At 40.0% G+C, this 15,182-nt stretch overlaps 1 protein-coding gene across 1 annotated transcript in view; it reads left to right on the top strand.

Annotated features, from left to right (window-relative positions):
• The first annotated feature begins 5,010 nt into the window (after positions 1-5,010).
• Positions 5,011-15,182, top strand: part of rhpn2 (rhophilin, Rho GTPase binding protein 2) — a 34,819-nt gene continuing 24,647 nt past the window's right edge. Inside the window, exons 1-2 of the mRNA XM_022219264.2 lie at positions 5,011-5,231; positions 11,405-11,520. Of these exons, the coding sequence (XP_022074956.1) occupies positions 5,166-5,231; positions 11,405-11,520 (182 nt within the window). The 5' untranslated portion in view covers positions 5,011-5,165. The remainder of the gene's footprint in view (positions 5,232-11,404; positions 11,521-15,182) is intronic.

Raw genomic sequence — 15,182 nt, 5'->3', positions numbered from 1 at the left:
TTCTGAGGGATCTAAAATATAAAACATCTTTTGACGTAATTCACACTTTTTTTGTTTCCAATATAATTCCATATGTGTTCATTCATAGTTTTGATGTCTTCAGTGAGAATCTACAATGTAAATAGTCATGGAAATAAAGAAAAAATAAATGAGAAGGTGTGTTGAAATTTTTGACTGGTGGACTTAAGTGACTTTGAGCATGGCATGGTTGCTGATGCCAGACGGGCTGGTCTGAGTATTTCACAAACTGCTGATCTACTGGGATTTTCATGCACAACCATCTCTAGGGTTTACAGAGAATGCTCAGAAAAAGAGAAAATGTCCAGTGAGCGGCAGTTGTGTGGATGAAAATGCCATGTGAGAGGTCGAAGGAGAATGGGCAGACTGGTTCAAGATGATAGAAAGGCAACAGTAACTCAAATAACCACTGGTTACAACCAAGGAATGCAGAACACCATCTCTCAACACACAACACATCCAACCTTGAAGAGGATGAGCTACAGCAGCATAAGACCACGCCGGGTGCCACTCCTGTCAACTAAGAACAGGAAACTGATGGTACAGTTGGCACACAACAATAGAGGATTGGAAAAACATTGCCTAGTCTGATGAGTCTCGATTTCAGCTATGCCATTTAGATGATAGGATCAGAATTTTCAGTAGTGTTTCAAACCTATCCTTTAAGGATTGAATGGCTGTGTCAACAACAACATTAAAGAATGTTGCTTCTAGCCTCTTCATGGCATCTGCAATAGGCTCTTCTGGTGCTTCATAGGCAAAGCGCTTTTTTGTGCTTCTTAGTCTTTTCTCTTTGAGTACAGCCTCCACATTCATTTCCTCACACATGTCTTTAGCAGAGGCCTGAGCTGAAGCAAAGCCAGTTCCTCTGTATTTAGTCAGAGATGTTTTTGCCTTAGTGAGGAGGTCAACTGCCACATCAAGCTGCATTTTGGGAGACTGCAGGAGCTTGCTTACATGGTTCACATGGTGTAGAATGTCATACCATACTACTGTGCAAATGAGAAATCGGTATGACCCATCCTCTTCTGCCAAACTTTGGGCTTCAACCTTGGTCAGAGGATCTGTCACTTTTTCCCTGACCTCCAACAATGCTTCCCTTATATTAGAGGCCTGGTACCGCACAGCCTCTATGTTGTCAATACGGCTCTCCCACCTTGTGCCACTCCAAGTCTTCAGTGCAACAGTGACATGTTCCCTTAAGATTGCCCATCTTTGTGGTGCTGCTGAAAAAAGGGTGTACAGTTTCTGTATTTTGCCAAAGTAGCTGATGGCATCTGTTGAAGCTTTTGCTGCATCAGCCACCACCCAGTTTAGAGAATGTGCTCCACATGGAACATAAAGTGCACGAGGATTCTTCTCAAGAAGCCTGGCTTGAACTCCTTTGTTCCTCCCTTTCATGTTGGCACCATTATCATATGATTGTCCTCTGCAATCATCAAAGGGAATATTCAGCTCCATCAGTTTGTTCAAAATCAAAGATGACAAACCAAGACCTGTTGTTTCAGAAGCCACAAGAAATCCCATAAAATGTTGCTTGATTTCTGGTGCTTTGTCCATTTTGACAGTCCTTATGATGACTGACATCTGCTCTTGGTGGCTTACATCGGGAGTACAGTCCAAAATGATTGAATAATATTTGGACTGTTTAATCTCAGTCACCATTGTGTCCAACATTTTCCCACTGATTGAGACAATAACTTCATTTTGGATGATATTTCCAAGATAGCTGGAATGACTGAACTGACCACTCTCAACACGCTCAATGTGCTGCTTCATGACAGGATCAAATTTAGCAAGCAGCTCCACCTCTTTTTAAAAATTCCCATTATTTTGCTGGTGTAATATGTTTGATGAACCTCTCAATGCAAGATTTCTCTCAGCTAGAGACTGGATGATGGAGATTAAGCGAGTCAGGACATCTCTCCAGCGCCTCTTTTCAGCCTCCCATAGGGTCCTCTCAGCTTGGTCTATTGTCTTCCCAGTTTGCAAACGCAGCTCTAAATCTTTCCAGGTTGCCATGTGTGATGTGTGCTCTGGGCGGCTTTCGTGACTTTTCAAAAGTGCACCTGAGTTTTTCCAGTCTGTCAGTCCCTCTGTCACTAATTTGTGTTCCTTTTTTGAAAATAATTTACAACAAAAGCAGTAAAGAGCATTCTTTTTCTTTGAGTAGATAAGCCAAGTCTGCTTTATCTTTTCCCCATTCACTAATGTTCTTTGAAAATAATGATGGTGAAAGCTTCTGCCATCTTCTTTTCTGGGGAACGTAAAATCAGAACTGATCTGAAATGGCCCTCTGCCTACTATATCAGTTCTGAATGAATCAGAGAAAACTGATGGCCAGTCAGCTGGATCTACGGGTTGAGCAAAAATTGGCAGCTGACCATGTAAATGTGCAGTTGATGCTTCCTGGGCAGAAGAAGGTCCTGACGTACATGATGGTCCTCGAGCTTCCTGGACAGAAAGAGGTTCTGACGTAAGTGATTGTTCTGGAGCTTTCTGGACAGAAGGAGGTTCGGAGGCACGTGATGGTCCTGGAGCTTCCTGGACAGAAGGCGATCCTGAGATACCTGATGGCCCTGGGGCTTCCTGGTCAGGATGTTCAGACGATCCCCTTATAAGCTCGATGTCTGGAGCTCCAAAATATTTTAGAATTGCTCCCGCAAAGACAAAGCTCATTAGGTTATCAAGCAAAAAATAGATCCTGAGTACATATTCTATTTTATCATTACAGTGTTGTTGCAGTAATACAGAAAATTTAAATTAATCTGTTTTTATATTAAACATTGTGATGTACAGTGTCCCTTTAAAGTTTGTACCCAGTTACAAAGTTGCCACTTTTAAGAGTTTTCTGCATTAGTTTACAAATTGTACTAAAGTAATAAAACTAAGACAAATGAACCACTGCCACAACAGTCTAAAATAAGAATAAAACACCATGCCTAATATTTATAAATCACTTAAAACACACTAATCAAACAGATTACTTGTATTTGTTTTTATTGGTTTAATATTGTTTTATTATTTGTTTTATCGGTTTTATATTATGTAGTTATTTTTATTCATACGCTTTAATTTTATTGGAACGCACTTTGGTTACTGTATGTGTTGTAAAGGGCTCTATTAAATAAATGTTGATTGATTGATCGATTAAAAAACAAACCTTTAAAATAGTTCTTTAAATTAAAAACAAAACAAAGCAGTAGCACAGTTTTAATTAGAGCCCTATACAATACACACTAAACTTAGTAAATTAATTCTAACTAATCATAAAATAACAGCCGGCAGCAAGCTAACTTTTATCAGACGCTAGCTAGCTGGCAAGTGGGACAAATAAACAAACTTGCAAAAAAAAAAACGGCGTTACACCTCCCCCTCTCCAGCCTACATCACCAACAAATGACTTACCTTTATCCTTTGAACGTTTTTCTTCCTCAGTCTTCTTTTTCTTCCGTTTTTCCGCGCCGCTGGGATAATTTCTTTTTGATGCCATTATGGTTTGTTTTGTTAATCCTCTCGCTAATGACGGGTAGCTGTCAATCATTCCCATCATACCTGTCGGCTGGCCGCTACGTGACGTCACTTGCTGTGTGACAGTGCGGTCCAACAGACTAATAATGCCACAAAAGTGGTACATCCCTTTTGGTGTGACTTAAGGAGCTGGTTATTCTCAAAAAACATTATTTTCCCCCTGACAGAAGATTCTGTTATGTTTGGTGTGTTTAAAGATGACAAGAATCTAGAATTTATGCTGAATGTTTTATTGCTTTTAGGGAAATTCTTTATTCACAAATGCAGGTACTTTAAATCTAGACCCTGTTTTACTCACTGGAAGAATGAGTTCTTACTTTTTTGTAAATCTTTAAAATGAATTGAAAATAGGAAAGCCCTTCACTTGTTTTCTTTATTAGATAAATTTGATTTAATTTAAAAGTCCCTTCACAAATTTATTATGTATCTCTTTCTCTTTTCTTCTTCCTTCTCTCTCCCTCCTTTCCTTTTCTATTTGGAATTACTCTGATTGCTCGATCTGTGATGGAAGTTCGTTAATGATGATGATCATATGTGCCTTGTTTTTTTGTGTATACTGTTCTAAATAAATAATAATAATAATGCCACAAAAGCACCAGCCGCAGCTTATCATTGCAGTTTATTTTATTTATATCCAACGTTTATTTTTAAGCATATAAGAGGTGTAATAAACACGAGAGCTAGCTACAGATAAAAACAGGACATTTTAATTATCCTCAGAAGAGGTTGAACATGCAGCTTTGGGGCCCCCTGGTGGCTTGGGGGCCCTAGGCATTCGCCTAGTTGGCCTATAGGAAGAAACGGCTATGTGCAGGACAGCCCCTGTTATCGTTTTACTGTCACAACTGTAAACATCCTTTGATAATGTGTGCAGTAACTACGAGGTAGTCACCATTTTGTTTGTTCACTTGAATTCCTGTTAACTGGATATGAAATTATCCTACTTCATATCAGACAGTAGTAAGGTCTGATATGACTGGCATTCTCTCTGCCATTTGGTAAAAGTATCATTAAAAAAAAGACAATTAAATGAGTACTGTCAAACTAATTGTGCCTTCAGTTCGCTTAAAAGTAGAGGTAATTTGCATTTTGAATTAATAAAAGAGTATATACAAAGAATTCATACAAAAAGTGAACAACACTTTCCAGCTAAAGTTGTAGGGCTTTTATTAGCCCAGCTAAGGTTTTTAGCACAAAATGCTACTTTATCTTTGCTAGCTGTTGTATCAAACGGAGCCGCTGACAATGTTGGCGCCTGTTAGTAAGACTTCAGTGAACGCTATGAAATTTGTAGCAATGTAACATCAGTTTATTGAGTTATCCGCATCATATCGTCTCCTGGACAGGAATGAAACAGGTGTCGTCCGTTGACATTTTTCGGTCATGAACGCACCACCCACTCCTTTTTTCCAACCTTTTTCTTTTTTTCAGTTTGGGCGGAGTTTCTGGTTTGGGCTGGAAAACTCTGTGTGTGAGTGTTGTGAAGTCAGAGCAGCAGACACGTTGTTGGAGGAGGGAGGACACTCACCTGTTGTACCGAAGCGCTCCGGTTCCAGTTCATTTTTTTTAATTCGGCTGTTTTCTTGTGTGAAGTTGTCGGAGTGTTTGCCTTCAGGATGACGGACGCTCTTTTACCAAACGGCATCAAGGACGGCGGAGGAGACAGCACTTATTTCAGGAAGGTGAGTTCTGTCTGGCGTCTCTTCACTTTGGGAGCAGAAATAGTTTGTATCTAAAGACTGCGTTGGGCTACATGTACACAGCCCACAGTTTTAATGCTCAAACTGTCAAAAATAATGACTTTAACTGTTGCTGGCATGTTTCTGTCATTTCTACAGTTTTTGAAGCTGTTTTTCGTGACGGTCTCAGGTCATTGTAGTGTGGCATACAAAAAACATTTAGCAAAGCCTAAGGAAAATATTTTTATTTAGCTTGTTGACTCTTCCCCTCTCTTCAACAGATATAATTTAGTATTTTTGCTCACAGCTCAGCTACTTGTGGCTAGTCTATCTAAATACTAAGTGAGTGTAAAGTACGTTTTTTAACGTCTTAGACATAATAAAACATTAATAAATCAAACACAACAGCCTAGTTTCAGTCTGTCTAGTGAAACAAATGCAGCAGCTCCTCATATGTCACGAACAGCAGCAGAAACCACGGCTCTGTCAGCCTCAGGTGTTTCTGTCTGTGTGTGTATGTGGGGTGGTGTGGGTGGGTGTTGCTCTAAGAATAGCTGTATCTCCTGCTTTTCCTGAAATGGCAGTGACCAAACATCCCATCATTAGCATTATCAGCTCCCTGTTTGTTGTCAAAGGTGTGACGGTGACCGACAGTTGAAAGCTCTGTTCACACGTCTGGTAAAATTAGGTCAGATTAGCCTAATGGCCAAAGATAATTTTAGAAGACGTGTTTTGCCTAAGTAAATAATTATTTGTATTTCCTCGGTGGTCTGTTTTCTTTATAACGGACTACCAATGTGTGTTTAAAGTAACACTGAAACCCCACTAAAGCCCTGATCTTTGACCTTTTAATCGGTGATCTGCATCGGTGCCACACATTCGATGCAATCGGCATAACGGTGTCATCTGGGTTTGTATTGAAATGCAAATAAAAGTTTCAGGTTATCTAAATTGTACCTCAGACAAGATGAGTATCCTGAAACAGGTCATTCCATCATGTAAATTAACTTATGCACTTTCACAGTACACGAGACAATCATTGAAGTAATTCTTTTTGATTACATCTGGACTTGTAGAGAAACCACTCAAATTAATTTCACATTTCATGTATCTAAGACTGTAACATTTTCAAGTGCTCTGAGTTTGTCTACTTTGAGGCACTGAGAAAGGCAGTTGGCAGTGCTAGAGTGATTATCTAATGTGTTTTTACTGAGTTCCCTGTCTGTGGTCAGTGTCTCATTCCTCCACATTTGCACTGGTATCCTCAACTGGAGTGTTTTTACAGACAAGCTTGTTTAGATGGGCATCTGAGCACAGCCTTTGTGTCTTTCAATCTCCCCGAATCCCCGCCTGAACGCTGTCTGGATTTAGGCTCTGTGCTGCACTTCCTGTGTCTATAAAAAGGTCAGTAGGAGCCTGGGTCTGGCACTGCCATAGGACATGATGGGAGACTGGGGAGACTAATACCACAATTACCAAATGTTTCCTTTATTACTGTACACTCTGTAGATCCTCACTCATTCATTATTCTCTCTGTCTTACTTTCCATTAGTCCTTCATATTTCTCAGTGTTCAACATTCTTCAGTTTTGCTTTCATTGCCTTTCTCAGTATTAGAAGACTTGCACATTCGCTGAAACCACAAAGCAGTGAGTATTGCGTCTCTGCATTTTGTCATGTTAAAGAGATTTGGAAACTTTTTGGTCAAATTTTAACCAAGTGGAGCCTTGATGATCTTTGCTTCTATTTTTTTGTGCCCCTCTTTCTCCTGGGTGAAAATGAGTTTAATGATTTACAAGGCCTCACTGGGTTGGACTGATGCTCCAGGGAGCTGTTGTGGTTCAGGGCTTCCTTCCCAGCCGTCCACTGTTTCACCTCCAGCTGGCCCAGGTCCGGCTGCAGGATGGAAAGATGGCAGAACAAAAAGCCGAATCGGCATGTTTCTTCTCCTCATCCTCCTCGGCCAGCGAGAGCATTGACGTAGCATCTGGCCCAGGGCTGTCCTTCAGCCAGACCACAGACACAAATTGACAACATGTGTCCTGCTTCACAGACCAGACGAGCTCCCTTGACTTGGAGACACGCTTATATTTCCTCAGCAGGGTTCGTATTGGAAAAAAGACAAGTGAGAGATGCAGCTGGGATCAAATGTAGAGTTGTGCAGTAGGTCACTTTCTTGAATTGAAAGAAAGCTCTTGGCTTTGGGCAGTCTGTCAAGGAATCCCTACTGTAATTGGAAAGTTTTCAATGTGTTGAGTCATTTAGGGACATGATTTCAGCTTATCATTTACATCATTATAATGAGACACCAATACAGTGGGCACATTGAGTGTACTTATGGGGCAAAAAAGGAGTCTGTTGCTGCCATAACTGGGTCGTGGCTGAAGCCTCTTCCCGGCCAGTTGCCAGTGTTAATCATCAGTTATATAAACCAACTGTGCCATGAAGCACTGCTCCATTGCTCCACATGTTCCTTATGAAGCCCCAGCTACGCAATGGCAGACTGATTTGCTGTTTGACGGATATGATAATGGACTGGACGGTCTTTGTGTGTTGCTCTAATTAAGTGTTTTGTACATTCATAGAGAAACGCCGTACTGTTCAAACATGGCAGTGGTAGAAGGGGTGCAATTCCTTGTTTGACTCAGTGGGTTAGTAAAGGCAGTAGCAGGACTAGCAGCCAGGGTCAGGGGTTTAGTTTCAGTTTGATTTTGGCTTTCCACAATTTAATGAACACGGTCGACATTCAAAACGCTCCATTTATAGAAAACAACTTAAATTAATAAAATGACTTGGTTTCGGGCTGCACAGTTGCTTGGTGGTTAGCACTTTCGTTTTGCAGTGAGAAGATCCCTGGTTCTTGAAACAGCCTTCTGCGTGGAGTTTCCATGTTCTCCCTGTGCATGCATGAGTTTTCGACAGGTTCTCCAGCTTCCTCCCACATTCCAAAAACGTGGTCTGGTTAACTGGTAGCTCTAAATTGTCGGTGGGTGTGAATGCGAGTGTGCTTGTTTGTCTGTATATGTAGGACTGTGATAGACTGGTGGATTGTCCAGGGTGTCCCCTCTCTTCACCCTAAATCAGCTGGGATAGACGGCAGTGTCCCTGCGACCCTAATGATCATTAATTGGTGTATAGATAATGGTTGAATGGACTTGGTTTCGACTTGGGGGATCTGACATCAGATATGTTGTGCTTATTATTTCTTTTCAAAGCATTTTTTTGAAATACTAGTGTGACGTGCATGTGCTGCAGTAATGAAAGGTCAGACTAGAAGCTTCGGTCGCCTGACTGGTGTCTAACCCAGCCTGCACGTGAAGCATTTACAGAACATTCGTAAATTGTAGTGTCTGTCTATAAGCAGATGTTCAGCAAGTGTTTTTTTTTTTGGGTACAAAATAATTTATATTTTGCATTTTGGAGATGAACTGACTTCAGTTAAGAAAGAACTTCAAGTCTTATTGTGATGCAAGAATGTAGCAGAACATGGAAATGATAGCAGTGCTCTGTATATATTTATATGTGAAAATGCATTAAAAATGTTTTCTCCATAAAATCAATGAATAGTCATTATAAACAAATGTGATCGCACAGTAGCAAGGACCAGGGCACTACTTTTTCTTTTTTATAAAGTCTGGTTAGTTCTACAAAGGTGAACTAAACATACAATTCATCGCACTCAAGACCGTATAATACTTTCAAAAACACAACAAAAGTGCATAATTTCTCCAGCTAGGCTTGTCACAAGGTATCAGGCTGTCAGGATTATGGATTAAGTTTTGATGATGAGATGTTCACATGAATAAAACACCATAGCTACACAGGACTGAAATCATCACTTTGGAATGTTTCATACTGTTCTACATAGAAAAAACGAAAACTGTTCAAACTTGCTGCTATCAACCATTAGTCACTCCCATGTTCATACACATACACCCTACTTTGAATGTAATGACAGACGTCATAGCGCCTTACGTATTCACTTTGTCATGCTATAAATAGCTGCGTTCACCACCACCATGCCACGCCCCTGACAACCCTGATACAGTTCTGTTGTGCAAATATTGATGCTTTCATTTGTATAAATGGTTAATCATTACACTGTGAGGTCCTCGAGTGTTTGCACAGGATACGCCAAGTGACTACAGCAGGGCGTAGGGGTACATTATTCTGTAACTAAAATGTTTTATTAAATGTGACCTTTGTTACAATAGCTTGACCTGCAAGGTTAAAATTTGAACTTGAGAGGGACATTGTGACATACCTCTGTTCTGTTCTGCTCACTCATTTACAGTTAGTCTTAATAAATAACGTGTATGTACATGCTTTTGCCACATGCACTGTAAAATATCAATTCTTCCAAGGAGCACTCAGAAGTGTTCATCTGTTGCTGATCATGTGACAGGGAAACCTTCAAAAGCCATATGATAAAAAAAAAGTTGTTTCTTTCTATTTTTAATTTATTTTTTAAAGAAATTTATCCAGTTGATCTGAGTTCGTCCTGTTTATTGTTATTTTTTGGCCACTTTTTGCCATCATTTGAGAGAGACACAAACTGAGGGGAAAGAGGGTATAGCAGTGACATGCAGCAAATGGTTGTACCGGCTCAGCATTGTACCAGGGACTCGGGTAGCATGTGCCTTAACCACTCGGCTAATGGATCGTCATCCTTTTCTTTCAGGTTTCCTTTCTTTGTTGCTTGGCCCAAATAAAATGCCTGCACTTGTAGGGGCTACAAATTTGCTTCAGCTAGATGCATCTGTTCCACTGCCTATCTGTATATAGCAATGTATATCTGGATGATTTAAAAAAGCAGCGGGTCGAGGCGCTATGATGGCCGCCTCCCCCTCCGCGGCCGGCGGCTTCACGGCCTACGGACTGTCGGTCAGGAAGAGCGAGGAAATAGCGGATTTGATAGATTTATTTTCAAAGACAGTCATTGTAAATGTAACAGACAGTTCTTTGTGGATAACAGAGGAGTGATATAAAATTCATTTTGAAACATTGCACATTAAATTTCAGCTCCTAAATCTGAGTCTCTGCTCACCATAAGTCAGTGAATTTCCTTTTGTTAAATGTGTATCAAAAACTGAACTTGTGCCTTTAAATTCAAAAACCATATTTCCATATTTCTATTGCTGATTTTTTTTTCTGTTCTTTGTTCCCAAAAATTGTTTTATTTGCTGAGACCTCTGACTGCTGCTAATATAGAAGTTGAAGGTCATTCTCTCTCTGTGGTCAGACTTGCTAAGATAAATATTGGCAGCGTCAATGAGGCCAATACTAATGACCGCAAACTAACTGGTTTTACTGTGCCGACTGCTCTCTGTGCATCATGCCATTTGTTGCCATCCAAAATAAAGTATAGACCACACCTTTGCTGGACCTGTGAGTCAGTCAGAATGAATGCTCAGAGCCAGTTTATCTGTACTATTATGAGTGACAGACTGTTGACTTAGTAAGGCGGGTACACTTGTGGCTGTGATGGGAACAAGGACGCCCAGTACAGTCACATACAAGCCATTACGTGTAAACATGGCGAGGGAGATCGTGTGTTACAGTTGGATACACTTTTATCAAGGTGGAGCTCTACCTTAACTTGACTTAGATTGAATTTTACTGTTACATAACGGAGTAAAGAAAAAATATTCTGCAATTGAAATTTAAAAAAAGCTTTAAAATTAAAACCTCCAAGAATGCTGGCATCAGAGGAACATTATACTGTATATATTAATTTTATGTGTACTTTTGCTGAATATTTCTGTTGACATGATTAAAGTTTTGAGTAACAGTTTTAACAGTAAGAAATTCAACTTTTTAGACTATTAAACTGGTGAGGTTTGCCTCTGACTAAACTCATGATAGGTTTAGATGTAAACAAAAAACAGGCTCTGAATGCTCTGAACCAGAACAAAGACACCTGTTGAGTGGATCGTGGTATTACTTGCTGCCTGTAGAGCCAGTGCTTGCGCCTGGACAGCAACAATGTTACATCTTTCTGGAAATAAATCCTTGGGACTCGCCGTTGCAAATAAATAAAGACACTTAGAGGAAACTAAGGGGTTGTGTCATGATTGTTGCCTACTGAATAGCCTTATTTACTTGACTCGAACTAAATACAGTTAATGAACGTATTATCTTCTGCTGACATTTTGTTCCTGTATGTCCTTGTCTTAGGGCTGCAACCCGTTCGCACAGACTGGACGAAGCAAGCTGCAGAATAAGCGAGCCAGTCTGAACCAGCAGATCATCAAGCAGATGAGGATGAGGGCTGGAGCTGAGAATTTGCTGAAGTAAGAAAACATTGACACATATACACAAAATAATGTATGGATATGTCATACATTTATGAACGTATTGAGTTAATACAAAGATCCTTTTTGAAAGTGCGGCCATGAAATCATTCTAAAATGCACGTATTAAACAAGGACAAGTCCAGAATGGGTTGAATTCGCACAGAAATACAGACATACAAACACAGTAGATTTGCGTCTGTTACGTAAGGCAACATCAGTATTCCTGGTCAATTATGTCACTGTGCTACATGGGACCTCTAGTAACCTCAAGATCCGTGTGTTGATGTTAACAAGTTTGACTCTTCTTCTTTCACGGTTCTGTCATAAGCTGTCATGAATTCTTGGAAAGACTTTAAACAACAGAGGGACAGACGATACTGAGTGATAACACTCTTGAAGAGATGCATTCTACATGGCCTGAAAACAAAGAGCTACTGTGATATGGGGTTTAGAGGAGACCTCAGAATTGTTCTGGCTCAGTCTTTTGTTTTGATCAGACTGAAAAACCATGCCTCCTATCACAACTTCTGCCCTTTGTCATTTCAGATTTTCTATCCTTTACCTAAAGCACCTGTTGTACAGATCAGACTTATCCTTCTGAGCTAGAAGATGGATTTAATTTAGAGAAGTATGCAGCCCTAAGTCTGATTGTGTTTCTCTGTAAATGTCTAGCAGTAAAAGAGAGCAGAGCCATGCGTTTTGTAATTTTAACTTTAAAGATTTGCTTGTTAGTTTTATATTCAATCTGGGTCTCAGTCAGGACAGAGGATGGTGTGTTTCTAGGAGTGTTGTTAATTGTTGCACCACCAAAACCTGTTATACTGGAAAAAAAAAAACAAGTCTGTCAACTGTGAGTTGCTTGCTGTGTGAAAAATTAGAGGGCCATAGGTCATTATTTAATTGTTGTAGAAAAACTGGGGAAAACCCTGAACAGAAGTAGTTAAAACATGAACTGTCCAAAAATTGTCAACAGAAAAAAAAATCACAGGCATTAGTAAAGCCATGTTTATTACAATATTGCAGTATTTAATTACATTAGATTACACAGTTCTTCCTGTTACTCTGTCCATGTTGTATTTTTTGTGGGGTTTGGCAGGGATAGCTTTTGTTATAACAGTCAGGAGGGGGTCAAGTTTAGTGAACTGTTCAGGATCTGCTGACAAAAACGGTTTCTTTTGTCGATAAACTCAGCCTTCTTGATAAGACAAACAAAAGGTATGAAGCTGACAGAGTGTCGACACATCCTCTGCCATTGTGGCATCATCTTTCTTCTTGTTTGTGTTAAGATTAGCCAGGTGAGGGAGGATACTGCTGTGTGTGCTGTTTGTGTGTGTTAGTTTATGTGTGTGTGTTCATTCGGCCTGTCTAAGCCTACTGTCAGCCTCAGAAGCTTTCGCATTCCTTCGAGTACTTCACATAGTCTGCACAGCCAAGGCCGGGGGCACACAGACTGTGTGTGTGTGTGCGTGTCTGTATGTGTGTGTGTGTGTCCCTGTTTCCCAACCAGCTACAGCCCACTGCACAGGCTGGATGCATTTGAGAGTTTCAAGTATGTGCTCAGCTTTATTTTGAAGCCTGATATTTTATACAGTCCGTCATGATAACCTACTCACTAGGACATCCACCTGGGGTGTCACTTGAAAACAGATTTCCATCAGAAGACAAACATGGTCACATTGGCATTTGCCACAGTTAGTGTGTGTCTTTCTATTTTGTGGCTTGGTGCAATCAGTTCCTCACCTACCTTTTTTTTTCTTTTCTTTTTTCTTCATCCTTGTTCTGCATTCCTCTCTCTATCAGCAACAGGTGGAGTCTGTCTGGTTAGACCAGTTCTCTTCTCTTCTCTTCTCTTCTCTTCTCTTCTCTTCTCTTCTCTTCTCTTCTCTTCTCTTCTCTTCTCTTCTCTTCTCTTCTCTTCTCTTCTCTTCTCTTCTCTTCTCTTCTCTTCTCTTCTCTTCTCTTCTCTTCTTCTTCTCAACACAAACAAGCCATTTGAAGTGTTTTAAGGACTACTGCAGATATTTTAGTATTGCCCTTCCATAACTTTGGGAGGCTTGTGAGAGACTGATCATTAAAAGAATAGTTGAAATTAAAACAGCAGAGGTATCCTCTTTTTTAGTCTTGGTTATTTGCCATTTACTGTATATATAGATGGAAGAACCTTCAGTGACATCACACATAGATTTATTTGAACCACAGTCTTGAAGCTCAGTTCTACCATCATCATCATCATGACAGAGCCCAAAACTGTTTTTATTGACAGGCTGTAAACATGTTTATTTCTGTTGTAAAGTTGAGTATTTTTTACATGGTGGTCCATAAGGATTGACTTGCTTTTGGAACCAGCCTTATGTGGACATTTAGGGAACTGCAGTTTGTGTTCCAAAGTTTGCTGTTTTGTATGAATCATGCGCTGAAAATGTTGCATTACTACAGTGCAACTTAACTGACCACTCCTGCCTCGTAAGTGCCCTTTTCCTGACTTTTTTTTAAAAGTCTCACACCTCTAGTTTATGATTGTGAAATTCGATTGAAAAAGAACCAGGATTGTCTAGGTTTAAGTTTAAGAATTACCATTTAGTTTTTTTAAAACCTTATTAAATTTCTCTAGAGCAACAGAAGACAGTTTCATAAGGAAACAGAAATAGTCTTTTAATGAAGCATACTGTTCAATATCGCTTTAAAATTGTCCCACTTGAAAAATTTGTGTGATAGAGAGCAAATACGTGTTGTGTTATGCAATTCCAGTCGTTATCAGTACCAGCTATCTTTCCTTTCAGATCAAAGCGCCTGAGGAAAAACAGATCAAACTGTTATTCGGCTAGAAGCACAAAGCAGTTTCATTTAGTGAAGAGGAGTAGGAAAACTTCAGTTAAACTGCACTTGATGGCTTCCAGTTTGATTCCCACGTACTATTGGATATTATGTATTAAAATTGGATGTTAATAACAACCTCTGGACTGGCTGGCATCGGTTCTGTCCAAACCACAGCACTTCTACCTCCACAACCCTGATATGTTTCCCAAACCAAACCTCCTTGGAAACCCCTCAGCAGGCCAAAAGGAAGTATTGCAGTGGTATTAATGTTAAGCAGGATTTCACATCCATGTTACGCTAGTGTGTGTTGTAAGGAGTCTAAAGATATCATACTGTCACCTTTCTCAGGTGTAAGCAATGTGATTTAGCAAAGGTCAAACTGTTGGATAATAATATTTGCTTAAATTGCAAAGCCAAACCACATATACTGCTTTTATACCTGGTCTTTCACCTTACATCAAATTGAGTTTTTTTCAGCTCCTACTTGACAGCACCTCGTCACATGTCACCTGTGAAAATTACAGGGTAGAGAGAGATCAGGTGACAGAAAGACAAGATCTGAAATGTCTGTAGCAGAACAGGTTTAGGGCTTGTGTTCATGTGAGTGTGTGTCATTAGTTACAATTAAGCTCATCTCAGTTTTATTGAAACGGCCAATCACAGCATGTCATCTCAGGGTACTTTACATAGTGAAGTGAAGATGCAATTTTGTAGCAAAAAAAACAACAACATTTCACCATTATGCAAACATTTGCTGACAATGGGGATGAACAACTCCCATCTACCAGGACGAAGCCTCTAGCAGAACCAGGCTCAGGGTGGGCAGCCATCTGCCTCAACTA

Source organism: Acanthochromis polyacanthus, chromosome 2, assembly GCF_021347895.1.
Source record: "Acanthochromis polyacanthus isolate Apoly-LR-REF ecotype Palm Island chromosome 2, KAUST_Apoly_ChrSc, whole genome shotgun sequence".
In the NCBI taxonomy this organism is placed as follows: Eukaryota; Metazoa; Chordata; class Actinopteri; family Pomacentridae; genus Acanthochromis; species Acanthochromis polyacanthus.
The sequence above is the reverse complement of the archived record's forward strand: the minus strand, read 5'-3'. Positions and strand labels throughout refer to the sequence as shown.